The following is a 17,250-nucleotide window of genomic DNA, read 5'->3' as shown; positions in this document are numbered from 1 at the left end:
TCTAAGTACTAGTTTAAAAAATGTCTACATCTGTAACAGTGGCAACCTTTTGGATGTGAGTGCTTGCTGCTCCAAAAAATCGCTTCACAAAATGCCTCCAAGCAGAGTTGTACCCAGAGGCAAGTTATCCGCTAGTATTTTAGTAGCAGTTACACTGTTTAGTTCATCTGGAAATCACTTATGCTGGGCTTTTCCAGCAATACTTACGTAGTAACAGAAGTGAGTCCTTGTACACAAAGGGTTCATTTAAACCCATGTTGTATGACCAGGCCCAGTAGTTATTTTAGGCTCTTTAATTAGATTATTCTTGGGGGAGTCAGTTTATCACTTAATACACAAAGCACATGTATGTATGTTTGTTCCAGTTCCTGTATGATGCAATGTCTTCTTGTACAGGGGGAACGACTGAGTCATGCTGTGGGCTGTGCGTTTGCAGCATGCTTAGAGCGAAAGCAGAAACGAGAGAAGGAATGTGGAGTTACTGCCACATTTGATGCCAGCAGAACCACATTCACAAGAGAGGGATCGTTCAGGGTCACTACAGCTACTGAACAAGCAGAAAGAGAGGAAATAATGAGACAGATACAGGATGCTAAAGGTAAAGGACTGCAAGTTGTGTGATTTTTTGCTTACCATGGACAATCTGTACAAAGTGTGACTCATAGCCTATGCTGAGAATAAAGGATTAACTTGCACAAAATCCTACATTTCTGGGCAAAACAAAGCTAATCACATGGTACAGCACACTTTTCATTCCCTGAACTTTTAATGTCAACATGAAGATATGAAACATAATCCCAGCTCTCCTCACTTCTCCACATGCACTCTAGAAAATCATGAAGCACTGAACCATGTGTGAATGCAACTAAAAAAAGCTGCTACCTTGTATTTGTTTTTTTAGCAGGTAGGTTAAAAGGTATCTTGTGGAGGGAAGGTGGTAGGTCCCAGGATAAAAGAGAGCTTTACAATGAAAATGGTCCAGGTAACTTTCAAAAAACTTAAAATAAATAAATAAATAAAATTAAAATTAAAAAAATTTAAAAAAAAAATTAAGTAATGATAAAATGTAAAATCAAGCCATTTTTGAAGAGTTTTAAGCTCTGGCTTTAGACGAAAAATATGTATCTTTCTGATTTTGATGATTGTCCAGTTTGCTGGAAAACTGATGCCTTAATGCCCAAAGAGAAAATATTGGAGATTTAAGATCTCCTTTATGAATCAGTTGCCCTGGTCACCTTTTCTTTTAGTCAGATATGAAAGTGGTAATGGGCTTCTACAGAGTTTCACAAGCAGAATGAGAGACCTGAAGTAAAGGTTTTAGAATGTTTTAGTATTTGGCTCCATCTTCTGACTCCAATTTTTGTCAAATAAACAAACTGTTAAATGAATCGGGGCCTTCTAGATTTTCTAGTAGCCAAATAGTATTATAGAAAGTAGTATTCTCCATCGTTTGACAATGGAGTAGAATGTTATCTCTAATAAAACTCCCATAACAAGTTTCATACTTCCACTCCAATCTTGTTAAACTTTAATCTTGATATATCTTGTGGTCTTCATCATCCAGCCACTATTCCCGCTGCATCAATTTTAAAATGTACTAAATCAGCGGTTCTCAACCTTTTTTTCCCCCGAGTACCACTCGGGGTAAAATGGGAGGGGGGAGACTTTCGGCGGCGGTGGGGTTACATGGGGGGAACAATGCCCTCCACCGAAACCATGCTGCCATTTTCCCCTTTTCGGTGGCAGGGGTTGGGGGGGGGGGGGACGACTTCCGGCGGCACGGTACGGCTCGTGTACCACCCAGCCTTCTTCGAAGTACCACCGGTGGTACGCGTACCACTGGTTGAGAACCGCTGCACTAAATGAAGCTTTAACTTGGAAGTCAATGTAACTCAAGGGCATGAGTCACAGAAAATACGGTCTCAAGGTGTGAAATCTTTTTCAAGGGAAGACTGATTAGAGGTTTTTCAGTTGAGTGAGAAGCATCCTGAGCACCTGCAACTAATAGGAATTGAAGGGGCTGGGACATCCCAGTAAATTCCTTCTTATAATCCACACCACTTCAGAAATCTCCAGTGTAACGTTTTTCTTTCCAATCTTTTTGTTCAGTTGATGTCTCTTGGAAGAAATTCACATTTTTGAGGTGCTTAGACAGCACCAGCACTCTAGAGTTAGGCGTTGGTTTCTCTACTTAAATAATGTTTAATTCTCCTAACACTGATTTGACTTACACCACAGCTAGAGAGGTGCATTTTTATTCCATATCCCATCCATTTCAAGTTGCAGCACATCTACTATTCTAGTAGAGGGTGCCTCCTAGGCAGGGATTATTATTGTAGTGATTTAGTGATGTCAACCTGATACGTGGCTATTAGTTTGTAAGTGACCTAACCTGGGCTTAAACCTACATGGCCAGAACTAACCCTGATCTGCATCACCAAGAGTTAAGTTTCAAGTGACATAATTGAAAAATGAAGCATCTGTGCTCTTTCTTAGAGCACCTTTTGGTGTAAATATAACTAGTGACTGGCAGCTGTTCTTTCTGGAAAGGTAAATACAACTGAAGAATCTGCTTCTTGATCTTGTTCTGAGATGAACCAGAGATTTTTGCCTTTTGGGACATGTAACTCTTTTAGTAACTTAATTGAATAGAAGTAACACTAACAGTTCTGTCCAGGTTTGTTCACCTCACAATTTTACACCAGTTTATAAAATAAATAAGGGGCTGTATTTTTAATCCTAAAAGTTCTTGGTTTAGGGTTGGGGTTTTTTTGAGCCACAACTAAAACTGAATTGCTTCTGGTTTAGGAACACCTGACATACCACCACCCAGCAGCTAAAAAGGAATATACATTTTAAAAGGCTCCTGTCCTTGTAAAGTGCATGGTCTTACTTAGTGTTAGATACTGGGAGTGTGATAACTGTTGCCAATGGTGAAACTAACAGCTGTAGAGAACTGATTTTTCTGTTCTAATATTAATACTTGGCTTCAGAAAGGCAATTTTAACTATAATTACAAGTGTATCTTCTGAAAACACACCAATGCTGCTGACCCTAGGAAAAGTGATTAGCAATGTTTCACTTGCCTAAAATTATCTCATTTCTTTTCACAGCTGAAACAGAAGTGAAAATGACAGCAGCTCCAAGTGCTACATCTAGCAATACTGCCCCGTCTCCTGGCTCCCCAACCTCTCCCACTGCTGACATCACTGCCTCTCTAGATAAAGAGATGAACAATCCCCATGCTATCCCACGAAGGCATGCCCCTATAGAGCAACTTGCCAGACAAGGCTCTTTCCGAGGTTTCCCTGCCCTTAGCCAAAAGATGTCCCCATTTAAACGCCAGCTTTCCTTGCGAATAAATGAACTGCCTTCAACAGTGCAAAGAAAGACAGACTTTCCCATGAAGAACTCAGGTAAAAGCAAGTGTGTGTTCTACTGTAACATTGTCCTTTACAAATGCAGAACTCAGAAGCTTCCTTTCCCTCCTGGTTTTGACCATGCAGCTAACTTGCTGAGTGCTGTTAAATGTACCAGTTCCTCCTTCCTGCTCTACTTCAGATGGCCTGCCACTAACAAAAAGTGCCACATTACAGAACTGTGTTGACAGGGAAGGGATCAGAGGGTTTCATGTGTAAATCATTATCACAAGGCAAACTGATTTATTTGTGATGGTTGAGACTTCCAAGAGAAGCTCGGGGTGCTGCAGAGAGAGTTGTTGGTGAATTAGTAGGTGGTGCTCTTCCCTCTTTGTCATTAAAGCATGTGCTAATAATGACTTTTCATATATAAAAAACACTATAAGGCCTTGATTACTTGTGATCGTTAAAGATCCTGTGACCTTTTTCACAAGTGCTAACCTACAGATCCCTGTCATATTCTGCCTCCCTAATTTCTTCTTTTCAGAGCAGGTATATGAGCTGCTTTTACCTCCACATCCAAAACAACTGTTTAATGTTAAATGGTGCAAAGTGGCTGTATTTCAGTAGTATGTGATGCCATGTCTGTAAAACGTTGCAGCTTTCACACTAAATCATCCCAATAACAGTGTAAATAGTAAGGGTTATTCAAGTTATTAATAAAATCTATTTAATAGAATCCCATTAAGTAGGATATCCTGCTGCATGATTTATATTCTGATTTAGCAACAGATCCATTTTAAAAAGCTGAAACCTTAAAGTTTAAAAAAAAAAAACTACTGAATAAAGGCAACAATAACAGGTAATATTTACGTTTGTTCTTAACCTTTTCATCTTTAAGTTCTGACATTAAAACAGAAGTTGCCAAATGGTTTCACATCTAATGTCTGGTAATGAACCACTTAGTGCTAGCTAAATACATTCATATTAAGAATTTATTCTATTACTGTCCCATTTTTTCAGTTGTCATTACGATTCAGTGTCAGGTTAAAGGGATTTTGTGGGAGATGTCTTGAGTAAGCATGTCCCTTTTAAGTGGCATACACTCAGTTCGCTTATACCTAGCCTTCCTGAATTTTTCATGTCACTTGTAATCTCTGTGATCCTATTATTTTGTTTACATTGCTTCCATGTATTGTTGAATGGTGTGGGGCTGATATCCAGAGGCACTTTTGGAGAGCAAACCATGTAGGAATATCTGGAAAATCTGACGTTTCAGCATCGTTTGCCAAAAATATCTCACTTTTTCCACACACATACTGACACAGGAAAATGTGGTCAAGCCTAGTTATACAATAGACATCTAAAAGTTTAACTGTAGTAGTTTTATTAAAAACAAATATACACAAATTTAAGATGAAGTAGTAGTAAGGATGTGGAGTAATCAGTGAGTTCCTATTATAAATCAAATGTGTCCTTAAGAAATCATTATGTTAAATTATACAACATGAGCTGTAATGCCTAGGCAGTTTAATAGTGTCAGCAGTCCTGGCTTTTAACTGTCAAATCCATAACACTATACAAGTAAGGATTTGAATTGTCGTTGATGTTCCTTACAGCTTCACTTTCAGGAAAGCCCGTCTCTCAAAATACCTTTTAGAGGACAAAGTATGTGATCATTTTCTGAATGGCAGCTACACCTAGTGCTAATGAACATCTTATTAGCGCGTGAGCTGCTGTCATGCAGTTTGAAGCATATCATTTGAATAGTTGCATCCATTTTACATCTTGAGTCCGATGCCTTGTGAACCACTCGTGTTGCATAAGACAATATAATGTACAACTATCTTAAATCTGTAACAAAGCTGTGTAAGAACTTACTTTCTGAACTTCCTGGGAATGAAACCTGATATAATTACACGTTAAAAATGGATGGCCTGTTCCATCAACCAGGAGATAAGCAGTGAAAAACTCACTTCAAAACTGGAAACCAAATATTCCACTATCTCTCAGGAACACAACTCCAAAAATATGCTGGATATGGATTTGTATTTTTACTGCCAAGTCTTTACCAATCTCTGAATCCATGGTGAGCCCAATCTACGTAGACGGCTATCCAAATGAACAAAAGGAATATCTTGTGAGATAGGGCAACTTGAGCATATTTTTAACTGCTTTAATATTTACATCATCTTATTTCTGTGTCCTTTTAACTTTTCATGAATAATGATCTGTGTTTAATTTTCAGTCCCTGAGGTGGAAGGGGAAATGGACAGCATTAGCTCCCTGTGCTCCCAGATTACTAATGCTTTCAGCGCACCGTCAGAGGACCCCTTCTCCTCTGCCCCTATGACGAAACCAACCACAATAGTTGCACCACAATCTCCTGCTGTTCAAGGTTTGTGATTTTTTTAATCTTGCATGGACATGTGGGATGATGTTTGTATTTATGTAACATTGCTTTCCAGTTGCATGTCATCACTGTAATGTCTCAGATTTCTTCTTGCACAACCATTATATCATCTGCAGTTTGAAGACACATTCTTCTTTATTCTTGTCATGCGCATATAGCTGTTTGTTTCCTCTGTTTGGTTTTTAATCCTCAAACTCTCAACATCCCATTATGTCAAGGGGATGATGGGGAGAGACAATGGCTACTTTACTATTCTGGCTACTGAATTGGCATTGCAGTCTTCAGTGTATGCAAGTCAGATGCAGAGGGGCCTCTCAAACTGAAGATCACAAATCAAGCATGTATATGTATGACACCAAATCATCCATTTGTTCTAAAATGTGGAGACATTTTAACATGAGGTGTGATGAGGTGGAAGTGAGTTAATTGAGTTACTGGCATCAGATTTTTAGTATATAAGAAATCACATGAATGGAATAAAGTATTGTGATGGGAGAACTTCATTTTTTGAAGCACAGAAAACAAAATCAGTTGCATTTGTGTCTAAAATTAATTCTTATCAGTGTTTGTGACTGTCACTGCACCATAATAATTTCCATTCTGATTCTCTCTGCATACCTGCTTTTATTTCAGCCAGTTTGAATCAGCTTTGCTCATAAAACTAACTTCTTATTTACAGATAGGATTTTAAAAATCCACAGTCCAACTGTGTAGCTAACAGAGTTGATTTGGTACAACTAAACTAACTGGCTTTATAAAGTTTGTATGGGCTGTAAATTAGTCACTATTCCATACTGAGCTAATTTACACAAGCTTTTGTCGTGTGTTTTATGTAAAAGTGGTGTATGTTGGCCGGAATGACAAGGCCCTTTCATCCAGTCACCTGCATGCCTTGCATGAATTAACTGCATTGATGTTGTCTGCTCCCATTTTAGTTAATGGCACTGCCTCTGCCTTCTGTGTGCTTGCTGTTAAACCATCCCAGGCTGCTGTAGCACCCAGAGCTATGCCAGTTCGTGAAACCAATCCTTGGGCGCATGCTCCTGCTGCTAATATTGGAGCTGCAGCCGCATTCTCTGGTAAGATTGGCTATAGGTTCTCTGAGTTGTTTGAAAAACTTAAGGTCAAAAGTATGATTGAGCCCCTGGAACAGCTACAAATGTCTCACTGAAGGAGTGGAAGAAACGGTGACAAAAGCTGGAAGTAGTAGGGTTTTTTTGAAAGTAGAAGGGGGAAGCCATTAACTGAATGGTTATGGGGTTATAGGCTATACTGAGAGTTTTGTTTTAGCACCTGATGATTTTCTTAAGCTGCCAAAAAGGCAAGTCATGGAAATTTAGAGCAAAAAAAATTAACTGTCTGCTTCTGAACCTAAAATACCTTTTTTATTGGTGCTAAATAAGGGAGTTTTAATCTGGTGCTATACAATCTTTAATGGTTCATTATCTGACTTCTTTGGAAACTAAAGCTGCCACTGAGGCCTCCAATTTGGGCAATGAGGTAGTTGTGTACACGGGAAAGGTTTTTTTGGCATAAGCTACAGCGTGAATTAAAACCAATATAGATATACCAATATAACTACCTCCCACATGGGCACTCTTACTCCAGTATAAGAGTGGCTTTTTTTATATAGCTTATGTTGCTTGGGAATGGGTTTAAGTTAAACCAAAAAGCCGTCTTTATATCAGAATAAATGTGTCCACATGGGATTGAAGGGTTATTTTACCTGTAGAACTGATAAACCTTTCCCATGTAGACAAGCCCTAAATTCCTGCTCTGATAGCTTCCCAGGCAGCCCAGGGTTTAATTTTGCCACTCAAATGTTTTCAACTGTTTAGCATCACATCCAGGGATATATTAACCACAGATCCTTGAATCTAGGCCTTACTCATCAAGAGAGCTCATGTGTCGTGGCAGCAGTAGACTCTTGATCTGTGGATACAGTTTCTACACTTATTTCTGCCACAGTCAGAGAGTTCTATCTCTTTGCCTGATTTTAGGAAGTAGACCGTTAACTCACTGATCAGAGATGTTCTTCTACTTGGGCAAAACACTAAGCAGCATTTGAACTACAGTACTGCCTCTGTGCCTTTCTGGTTCCCCTTTCCTTCCTGGTTGGAAAGTTGGTGGAGTATTGTCAGGGATGGAGGTTAAGGGAGAATAAAGAAAACTAGCTGGAATGAGAACATGGTATGGGGAGAGGAAGGAGGAGACAAGGGGAACTTGAGAAGGAAAGAAAGAGAGGATGAACACGGGAGGAGGGAGAAATTATATGGAATCTGAAGAGAAACTGTTGAAGAGAAATGAGTTAAAAGCTGAACTGTCAGGGAAAATAAACTGAAATCTTGAATATTGAGCATTGCAGAAAAATTAGAGGTTAGATTGAATTATGTAAGAAAAGAGTGGAGATGAAGGGAGAGAAGGAAGAACAAAAACAAGGGTGTCATGGTAAGTACAATTTAACTATTTTATTAAATGTTGCAAATTGTTTGAGCATATATATGCAATAGAAAGAGTGTATATTTTGTCCAATGTAATATACATAAATGTGCAGTCCTACATTTATGTAATGAAAAATGTGAGTGCCTTAGGTGGGCCCCTAAAGTGTTCATGAATTCCCAGCCCCATTCACATCCAAAGTCCTGTACAATCCTAATATATATCAGGGCAAGGATACTCAAACAACCCCCCACCCCCCGTCCCTATTCCACAGAATCCTCCACTAAATAATGGCATTTGTAACAAGTCCAGCCTTAATCATGAGGGACAGAGCATTTTGTTGCTAGGTCACAGATTTCAATCAGTTATAATGCTAAAGTTTTTTGCCATCTGAAAACCTTGGCCTTAGTGGCCAGGGTTCCAAGTAGGCAGGTATCAGTTAGCACCTTTGTGGGCTGTAAGTAGAAAGACCACAGCTTGAATTGGCTATGGAGACAGAACTTCCATCTCAACTCTGATCATTCTGCCCATCTCAGGACTAATAAGCAGTGGAGAAAACTCATATTCTTGCCTATTATCTACATGTTCAGTGGATGAGTAGGACTTCAGTCTCCATGGCTTCTGGTCTAGCACCATTTACAATTGCTTAAATAGTTTTGGAAAATGAGGGACACAAAAGAAGACAAGATAAAGTAGAGGGAAGAGAATTTGTGACCCTGATAATTAAGTAAAAATAAAAACCAAAAGAAACACTGTTGCTACCGCCACAGCTTGGGTTCTAAGAGTCCACCAAGCCTGACTCACGTGTTCAAAAGCTCTTCTTCTGCTCTGAATAGAGAAGTCTTAAATTGCCCTTTCCTATACCAAGGTAGGAGGAAGTGTAGTGAGGGAATGTCCGTGCTACATATTTCTGCTTGCCTTTTTCCCCTTATGGAAAACCAACATCACATCTCTACAGTAAAAGGATGCTTCAAGTGCTGTCAGTGTCCTGTCCTCAATGGGAGTGATTGGAGTGCGAGTGGCAAATTTGTTAGATAAAATCTATCCTGGAACAAGTAAATTTTGCCACCACCACCCCCCCCCCCCCCCTCCTTTCTGTTTATCTCGGGGGCTATTTTCCAGTTCCTGAAGAGATCAGTTTCCACTTGAGTTGAATGTGTTCTTGGCCAGCATACTTGGCCAGTTGGGTACAAAAATGTGCTCGCAGAGATTGCAGCATCCTTACAAGCTGTAGGGGGTGAGAACCAGGAGCTGTTTTTGACTACATATCTTTGGAACCCTTTGACTAGCAGGGCAAGGAGGTGAACATAGCTGGCAAATTGACATTTTAGTGGCTTCACCTGGTTTCCTTTCCAGGTACTGAATGGAGCACCTCCTCAGGGGCAGCTTCACCAAGTCTCTTCCAGATGACCCACAGACGCACTCCCTCAGAGGCAGACCGCTGGTTGGAAGAAGTATCAAAGACTGTCAGAGCCCAGCAGCCACCACCACCAGCAGCCCCACAGCCATTAATACAGCCTCCCCTTGCAGCTTCCCAGCCTGCACCACCTTTTCCGGTGAACACTTTTGTTCCACCTCAGCCAGTGCCAGTTGGTGTGGTACCACCAATGCCACCAGCATTTATCCCTGCTCAGCCATATGCTGTAGCAAATGGAATGACCTTTTCTGCTCCCAGTGTGCCTGTGGTTGGAATCACTCCTTCTCAGATGGTAGCCAATGTTTTTGGAACTGCAAGTCACACTCCAGCGTCCCATCCCCATCAGTCACCTGGTCTTATCAAACAGCAGACATTCCCCCAGTATGAAACCAATAATGCTACTGCCAGCCCCTTCTTCAAATCTCCTGCTCAGCACAATGGTGCGGCAGCTTTCAATGGAGTTGACAGTGGCAAGTGGACCACAGAGGACAAGCCTTTACAGCCTCCTGCATCTGCCCATCAGGTAGATCCATTTGAAGCACAGTGGGCAGCGCTAGAAAGCAAGTCAAAGCAGCGCACTAACCCATCTCCGACTAACCCCTTCTCAAGTGATTTACAGAAGACGTTTGAGATTGAACTTTAAACCGCCCTGTGGCTCGGGTGTATTGTGTGGTAGGATGGAGAGAGCAGTGAGAACTATTTCTAATCAGTATATTTTGATAAACCCAAAAGTACAAATGAGAACAGGTATAAAGAGGGAGCAGTCACGGGGAGGAAAAACCTATGATGAGCCTGTTATGCAGTTATTAGAAAGGAATCATGGAGAAACGCACTTTTCTGCACTTCCTCCCCCCCCACTTGGAAAGCTGGATGGCAGAGGAAACATAACAGGTAGGAGGTGGGCATTGGGCCCTGAAGCCCATTTGCTGGAACATCAAGAGATCTCCCGTGATGAGAAGCAAATGATCTACCTTTGACTTTAGGATCTTTCTTCTTTCCTGTGAATCCTGAACATTCCCCTGGAGGAAAGAGGAAGCAAAGTTTTCTAAGGTGGGAAAAGGAGTTGTTGGATGTGCTAGCAGAGGGTGGAGTTGTCAACTGCCCAGCAAAAGCTATTTGTGGAAAAAGTTGAGCTTCCATTTTGAGTAACAGAGCGAATATTATATATATAAAGAATAAAATAAAGCCAAAATCTTTATTTTTATGTATTTAGAATATTTTAAATAGTTCTGGCTATTAAAAGTTGTATGAGTTGTAAGTAATCTTGCCAAAGGTATAAAGGGGTTGGATGTAAGAAATTGTACATAAGATTGATTTATCGCTGATTCTTATTGTAAGTAATATGGGGGAGGGAGGAGAGTGGGTTCTTTTAGCTTGTTCTTGTATCAGTTCATTGTAAGTAGCATATTGCAACAACAATCATGAGTCATGACCAATAAAATCACTATATAGTAATTTTAAATAAAAAAAATTAAACAGTATTGCCATGGTTTGAAAACCCTGGGGAAATTCTATTGTCTTTTTTAATGGAATCAAACTAAAATATTACATAGTATGTTTTCTTTCATGTACTGCTGCAGTTTCCTTGTCTTAATTACATCAATTTTAACACTACTGTGATTTACTGTAACCATATCTACAATCCGGAGCTACCCAGAATGCAATTTGTGTTGGTCTGGTCAGTAGATTGTTTGTTTGTTGGTTTTTTGTTTTGTTTTTTTGTTTGAAACCTTGTGATTAGGGCTGCAGCTGTTCCAAGTTCTGCCTCTGGTGACTTGTGAGATCCATCTCGTTTTAACATTACTTTTAAACTTTGGCCTTACAAGCAAATGTAAGTTATATATATTTGTACTGATGATGATGATTTTATAATCTGCTTTAACAGAAATAAATGTTGGTGGTAGAAACTGTTGCATTTTGCTAAGTTTTCCTTGTTTTCATATTCTTCCTCCCCCCTGCACATTTTCTTTGTACCCTATGCACCCAGTTCATACCCATACTTGCCTGAGAATCTTAGAAGCCACTTCATTGCCTGTATTAAACAAAATATTGGTTCTTTCAACAGCTATATTCCTTTCCTCATAATTCCTACATACTAGTAAAACTGGTTACCTAGAGCTCTAAGACCTGATTTTTCAATGTGCTGGACCCAAGGTTCTCCTTGACTTCATTTGAAGTTTTGAGTGTTCTGAAAATCAGACCCACAGTATTTTTCACTGCTTGGTGTGAGATCCTTGGTTTACATCACTAATGTACAGATCAGGGTGAATGTCTTAGGCTCTTGCATACCTCTCTGGTGTGGACTGACCAGCGATGACATCCTTGTGTTCTGTGGCAATTATGCCTAAAGCTATCGGTCTTGCTGTCATATAATAATGGGAAAGAGAAGGGGTTTTTCTCTTAACCTGTGTGAAGATCCTGACAGCCCCTGGGGAAAGCAATCCATCTCTCCTCTACTATTCTCCATTTTTCTGAGGTTCTTTGTATTTCACAGATATGTAAGCTGCAGCCTTTGCTATTCAGGTGACCTCTTGGTGATGAATGTGCTTACCTCTCTGCACAGTGGCTCATGTTTCCCTTTTTTTTTTTTTAAGCCCATCATTCTGCTGTATCCAGTAATTTGTATCTTGAAGGGTAAGAGAAGTTTAGTCTCAACCACTAAAGCCAGATAAAGGGTAAACTGATACTTTCTGTGACCGCTATAACCTGATGTGTGTCCATGGGGCAAGACCTACAGTATCTCTAGGCCAATAAGACTTTGTTTTTCTCACCCCCCACCCCCAAAGTAGTAATTGATAAGTCTATCATGTTACATTAAAGTTGCATGGTTAAGCACTCAAGTCAGGCAATGCTGAGTTTTAAGATTGAACATGCAACATTAATTCTGTCCCTTGTCTAATACCATGTGCATACTGTTTCTCAAATATGACTGCTTTTTCTGCAGCATCAAATACAAATGCTACTATCATGTAACTTTTCATTACTCTTAAGATATCCACAGCTAAAGGAAATACTAAATTCAGATTTGTCTTACACCTACCATTGGATGTCGGTCCAAGCTGAATGTGATCATCATGCAGTCAACCAACATTTTTCCCTGAACATCTTTTACTCCATCAAATTTAGAGACAACCCACAAAAGTAAACAACCAACTATTTGGTTACTATACCATTAAAGCTTCAGCAATATCTTATGTCTCAAATAGAGAATAAAATGGGTAGAAGAAAGGACATCTTCATTCAACTTCTAAACAGCATGAAGTACCCCTCTCAATATAAAGGTAACAGGTGTATTTAGAAATCCATTTGAAAATAATAGCCAGAGAATATAAAATTGTATGTGAAAATTCAAATACCTATGAAGAAACAGGCCATCATTCATCTTTAAGTTGATTATACCATCTCTTCAATGTGTAATGTAACTGACTCCATAGATGTAGTGGCATCAGCTAATTTAACAAAAATAAAAACCTTCAAGTGGAACTTATTGCAAATCCTGTGCTTCAGAAACTAGCAATTTATATGTGCTACATAATTGTATAACTTAACCAAAGGTTAACTCTTACTAACATGTTTTAAACATTATACTGTAGAAATTGTTACACTGTTAAATCTTCAACTCAGTGTGTGGGAAGTGTGATGGTCACTCAGTTTTGGATAAAGGTCTATAACTCACTGTTCTTTATATGCTTTCTTCCTGGTATTGCAATAGTCGATCAGAAGGGGCAGGTCTAGCCTGGAGTTGTATTCTCCTCATAGGGATGGTGCTCTGTAGAGCAGCATTCCTTGTCACATGCACAGCCATCATGTAGAAGACAGGAATCTTGGTTAATATTGAAAGCTTTAGGAAGTGAATTTCACTAATTTATATTTCTCTGCATGCTTTCTTGCAGAGTGCATTACAAACATCAGTGAACTAAAGTGCTTAGCACCTTTCTGTGGCAGGTGGTATCCTTATTTCACTAATGGAAAAACTGAAGTAGAGAAGGGTTGAATTTGCCTAATGTCACAGAGCCAGGGTAGGAAGAAAATGCAGACTTCAATGTTTCCTCATGCAGGAGCTAGGAAAGCATGGCTAATTTCTCTTGCCATGCAGGCTACTAAACAAAAAGGGATGCACTTCAGTAAAATTTTGGACTTGGAATGGTTTTCATTAATTGTCACTGTTCACACATTCTCACCTTCTAATCAACGGTTGTGAATAGGCCTCATCTACTCTTACTGAATTGACTTTGTTAGTACTTGCCCTCCCCATTGTTGTTTCTTGCCCTTGGATGTGTATATATACCTCCTATCTGTTATTTCCATTTCATGCAGCTGACAAAGTGGGTTGCAGCCCAGGAAAGCTTATGCCTGCAAGAATTTTAGTCTTTAAGGTGCTACAGGACTCTTGTTTTTTCAGTAAAATTTTGCTCAACCTTCTTAGTGTAGAAAATAGAATATTTCCTAGCACATTATGGATTATTTGGTTAGTTGACTAGTTTACCAAATTTAGATCTCAGCTGGTACCCAGCACACATTCACTTATATTCACTTCAATCCACATCGATAATTGGACTGACCAAAATCCAGTTTTATGCTAGCAAAATCAGATCAGCAACACAGTGTATGGATGGGAAATTCAGTGCCTTAGGGCCCAGCATAGTCAAATAGGAACTACAAGAGGCTGAGTAACAGAATAGGTTATGCCTCTATACATGTTGGAATATAACGTGTAGTGGTGAAGCTAACCAAATATGACTAACTCGAGTTACAACAGGCACAAGAAGGTGGTGCTATAGACAGAAGCTGGTGAATCTCTCTAGGGGAAACTTTATACATAATACACTAGCATAGGAGACAATAATTCAGTTTTGGGCTGTTGATGAAGTTACCCTGTTTTGGCTAGAGCAAGGTACCTCATCTCACTAGTACTTGTCAGTTTTCTCTTTCATAGGTCTGTGTGTACATTTGGTGCCACTCTTTGTTAGTCATGGAATGATGAATGCTTATTTTATTTACATTGTATGTGGAACTCCTTATTCCTTACCTGTAGTACCAAACTGGTGGAATGACTTCCTTCTCAGTTCAAAGAGGGTGGAAAGCTAAGGACACTGTCTCTTGGTAGTCAAGATAGGCCAGAGCTCTAAGGCACTGGTTAGTCAGTTGGTAGAAAGTAGTCTTTGCTCTGAGCCCCAGCATGATGCTATGGTGTTGCAGCTGCCATTGTTGGATGAATTATAAAAAGGGACAATCTTTTAAAAGCAGGATCCTGGTTTTATCAGTACAGGGGTGGTTAAAGAACAGGGATTTGCCCCTGTTGCTGTGAGCAGTTAAGCAATATCTGTTTCATCCCAAAACTGGCTGCATTTCAATAGAGGCTGAAATGACCTCAGCCTAAAGTTCTGTTAAGAGTCTTAAGATGAAAGGTAGATAATGATAGAAATATCCGTAGAGAACATTCAAGCTCCCATGGGATTGGAACACTATATTTTATATGCAATATGTTCTGTTCCCCTGTGGGTGAAGTGCCCTCAAGCTTTTTGATGGAAGCACAGGTTATGCAGCCTCACTGTTCAGGGCATTAGTTGGATGGTGGTGGTCTTTCTTCAGGTGGCTCACAGATTTTTCTTTTTAGGAGAGTTTTCTCTTGCTTGCATTAAGTGTCTGTCTCCCTCTTTCACACTATCAGTTAAGCTTCTCTAAAGTGAGAGGATTATTTGGTTCTTAGCATTTCTTCTTGGGCAAAAGACATGTTTTATAACAAAGCGTGTGAGAAAACAAGGGGATGTAAAGTGTTTGGGACAATGGAGGTACAGCCACCTTTGAACACTTACAGCAAGTAGCATTCATACATTGGTAAAACAGCCCACCTGAGTTATGAAGAGAGCTAGGCTCCCAGAGTGAGTTTGAGGATTAAAAAGGACAAAATCCTCTCCACTCCTGTTCCTGTCCAGTCATCTTCTGAGGCTGCCTTCTCTTGAAGCTAAGCCAAAGCTGATTCTCATCCCTGTTGGTGAGAAATGCTGTCCTGGGGTTGATACCGAGAACAACTCGCACAGCAGAAACTGGAGTAATATTCATTAGTGCAGAGCTGGGCCTGTAGGATCAGCTCACAATTGGCAAGATGTGGCTGGTCAACACACTCTCTGGTCAGGTCCACAGCTGCAGCAAAACAAACAGCAGGAGGAGAGGTCGGAGAGGGCATCAGTGCCTGTTTAAGATCTCACATCATTAGCATAATTTCTGACACATTTATTTCTAAATGCATAATTAGGCAAAGGTCAGTTGATCTGCCAAGAACTAGAGTCAGGATTGTATTTGTTCTTCCACAGTTCAACACCATAAGCTCTCTGAGGAGGGAGCATGTTCCTGCCTTCCTCACTGTGACTGCTTTAAACAAGTCTTTGAGGGCCTCCAACTGAACGTTTCTAGAAACCAGCAAACTCCAGAGTTATTTACCACCTGCAGCTCCCACCAGAGGCACAGAGAGCTGAGTGATCAGCACCTTCTGAAAATCAGGCCTGTTTATAGGTGCTTGTATATGGATTTAGGAACCCAACTTCTGGTTGCCCAAGTTGAACATTTTGACATTAATGAATTAAGCATCCCAGCTCCCTCCTGAACTTAATCCTCCTCATTTCACAGATGGGGAACTCAGGCTCAGGTATGATGGGAGGTCAGTGTTACATAGCAGACTGGTGGCCAAGTTTGGAACAAAAGCCATGGTCCTGCTGCCCAGACTGTTGTGCCTCCAGTGTGAGAACAGTTAGGGAAGGGAGAAGTGGATGATGGGGTAAGCACAGAACCCTGACTGGAGGGTTGTGAAGGTAAGGAAACTAGATAGTTTGGGTACATTGATCAGAACATTGCTTTTTTCCAATCTAAGTAAAATTAAAAACAAGCCTAGAAATGGAACAATAAATGTAGTCGTGAATCCAGCTAGCAATCACACAAGGCCTGGTGATGTTTGGGGGAGTAGAGGGGATGGACATGTTATGCTCACCTTCAGGCCTGCTCTTGATCACTTTCACCTCTGTGCTGGCACTGACGGAGTTGCTCCCTCTGTAGGCATTGCATGTGTAGGATCCCTCATCACTGGCCTGGGCATTGTTTATAATTAGGCTGCCATCCTGTGACAGGTGGATGTGGTGACCATCTGCTCTCATTGGAACCCCATTCCTGTAGGGAAAGCCCATTCTGCCAGTTACTACACTAAGAGTTTGAGGGTCTAAGCTACCTTTGGCACTTGACTAGACTGTTTCTTTATTAAATATGCCTTATAAAGTAGCCCAAAAAAAGGTAGGATGTTTCTCCTTTAATCTTCCCTGGCCATGGTGAGAGAGAGACCAATGGAGCTAGGAGGATTGTTGGGTGTTGGTGATAAAGGGTCTAACTAAAGCGCTCTCTCAGTACTGCACCCTGTACTTTTTGTTGATGTAATATCACTATTATAGAGTCTTCAGGTCTTGGCTAGAGTGGCACTTTTCAGCAAGGGGTCCTTAGCTCTGCAATCTGCTTTCCTGCGTGACTCACCAGGCTGTGTTGCAGAACACATCTGTGCTGCCCAACTTTTACAGGAGAAAGAGTAGGATTAAATTACAAGGATTAATTGAGGGACGGTTGGGAGATGCTGTTTAGGG

General features: G+C 40.4%; 2 protein-coding genes across 9 annotated transcripts in view; one reads left to right on the top strand and one right to left on the bottom strand.

Moving 5' to 3' along the window:
* NUMB (NUMB endocytic adaptor protein) overlaps positions 1-11,539 on the top strand; it is a 139,765-nt gene extending 128,226 nt beyond the window's left edge. For 5 of the 7 annotated variants that reach the window (XM_067557865.1, XM_067557868.1, XM_067557867.1 and 2 more), the window contains 5 exons: positions 397-598; positions 3,114-3,416; positions 5,608-5,757; positions 6,708-6,851; positions 9,568-11,539. In XM_067557865.1, coding sequence (XP_067413966.1) covers positions 397-598; positions 3,114-3,416; positions 5,608-5,757; positions 6,708-6,851; positions 9,568-10,271 — 1,503 coding nt within the window. In that variant the 3' untranslated portion in view covers positions 10,272-11,539. The remainder of the gene's footprint in view (positions 1-396; positions 599-3,113; positions 3,417-5,607; positions 5,758-6,707; positions 6,852-9,567) is intronic. The other 2 variants (XM_067557871.1, XM_067557870.1) reach the window with 1 other exon arrangement.
* Positions 11,540-11,654: 115 nt separating this feature from the next.
* The window catches only part of PAPLN (papilin, proteoglycan like sulfated glycoprotein), an 81,162-nt gene continuing 75,566 nt past the window's right edge, over positions 11,655-17,250 (bottom strand). For both annotated transcript variants that reach the window (XM_067557863.1, XM_067557862.1), the window contains exons 27-28: positions 16,614-16,789; positions 11,655-15,772 (exon numbers count right to left, since the gene is read on the bottom strand). In XM_067557863.1, the coding sequence (XP_067413964.1) occupies positions 15,612-15,772; positions 16,614-16,789 (337 nt within the window). In that variant the 3' untranslated portion in view covers positions 11,655-15,611. The remainder of the gene's footprint in view (positions 15,773-16,613; positions 16,790-17,250) is intronic.

The sequence above is a fragment of the Emydura macquarii genome, unplaced genomic scaffold (genome assembly GCF_026122565.2).
Source record: "Emydura macquarii macquarii isolate MOO-44397 ecotype Brisbane River unplaced genomic scaffold, CSIRO-AGI_Emac_v2 contig_1876, whole genome shotgun sequence".
Taxonomy (NCBI): domain Eukaryota; kingdom Metazoa; phylum Chordata; order Testudines; family Chelidae; genus Emydura; species Emydura macquarii.
The sequence above is the reverse complement of the archived record's forward strand: the minus strand, read 5'-3'. Positions and strand labels throughout refer to the sequence as shown.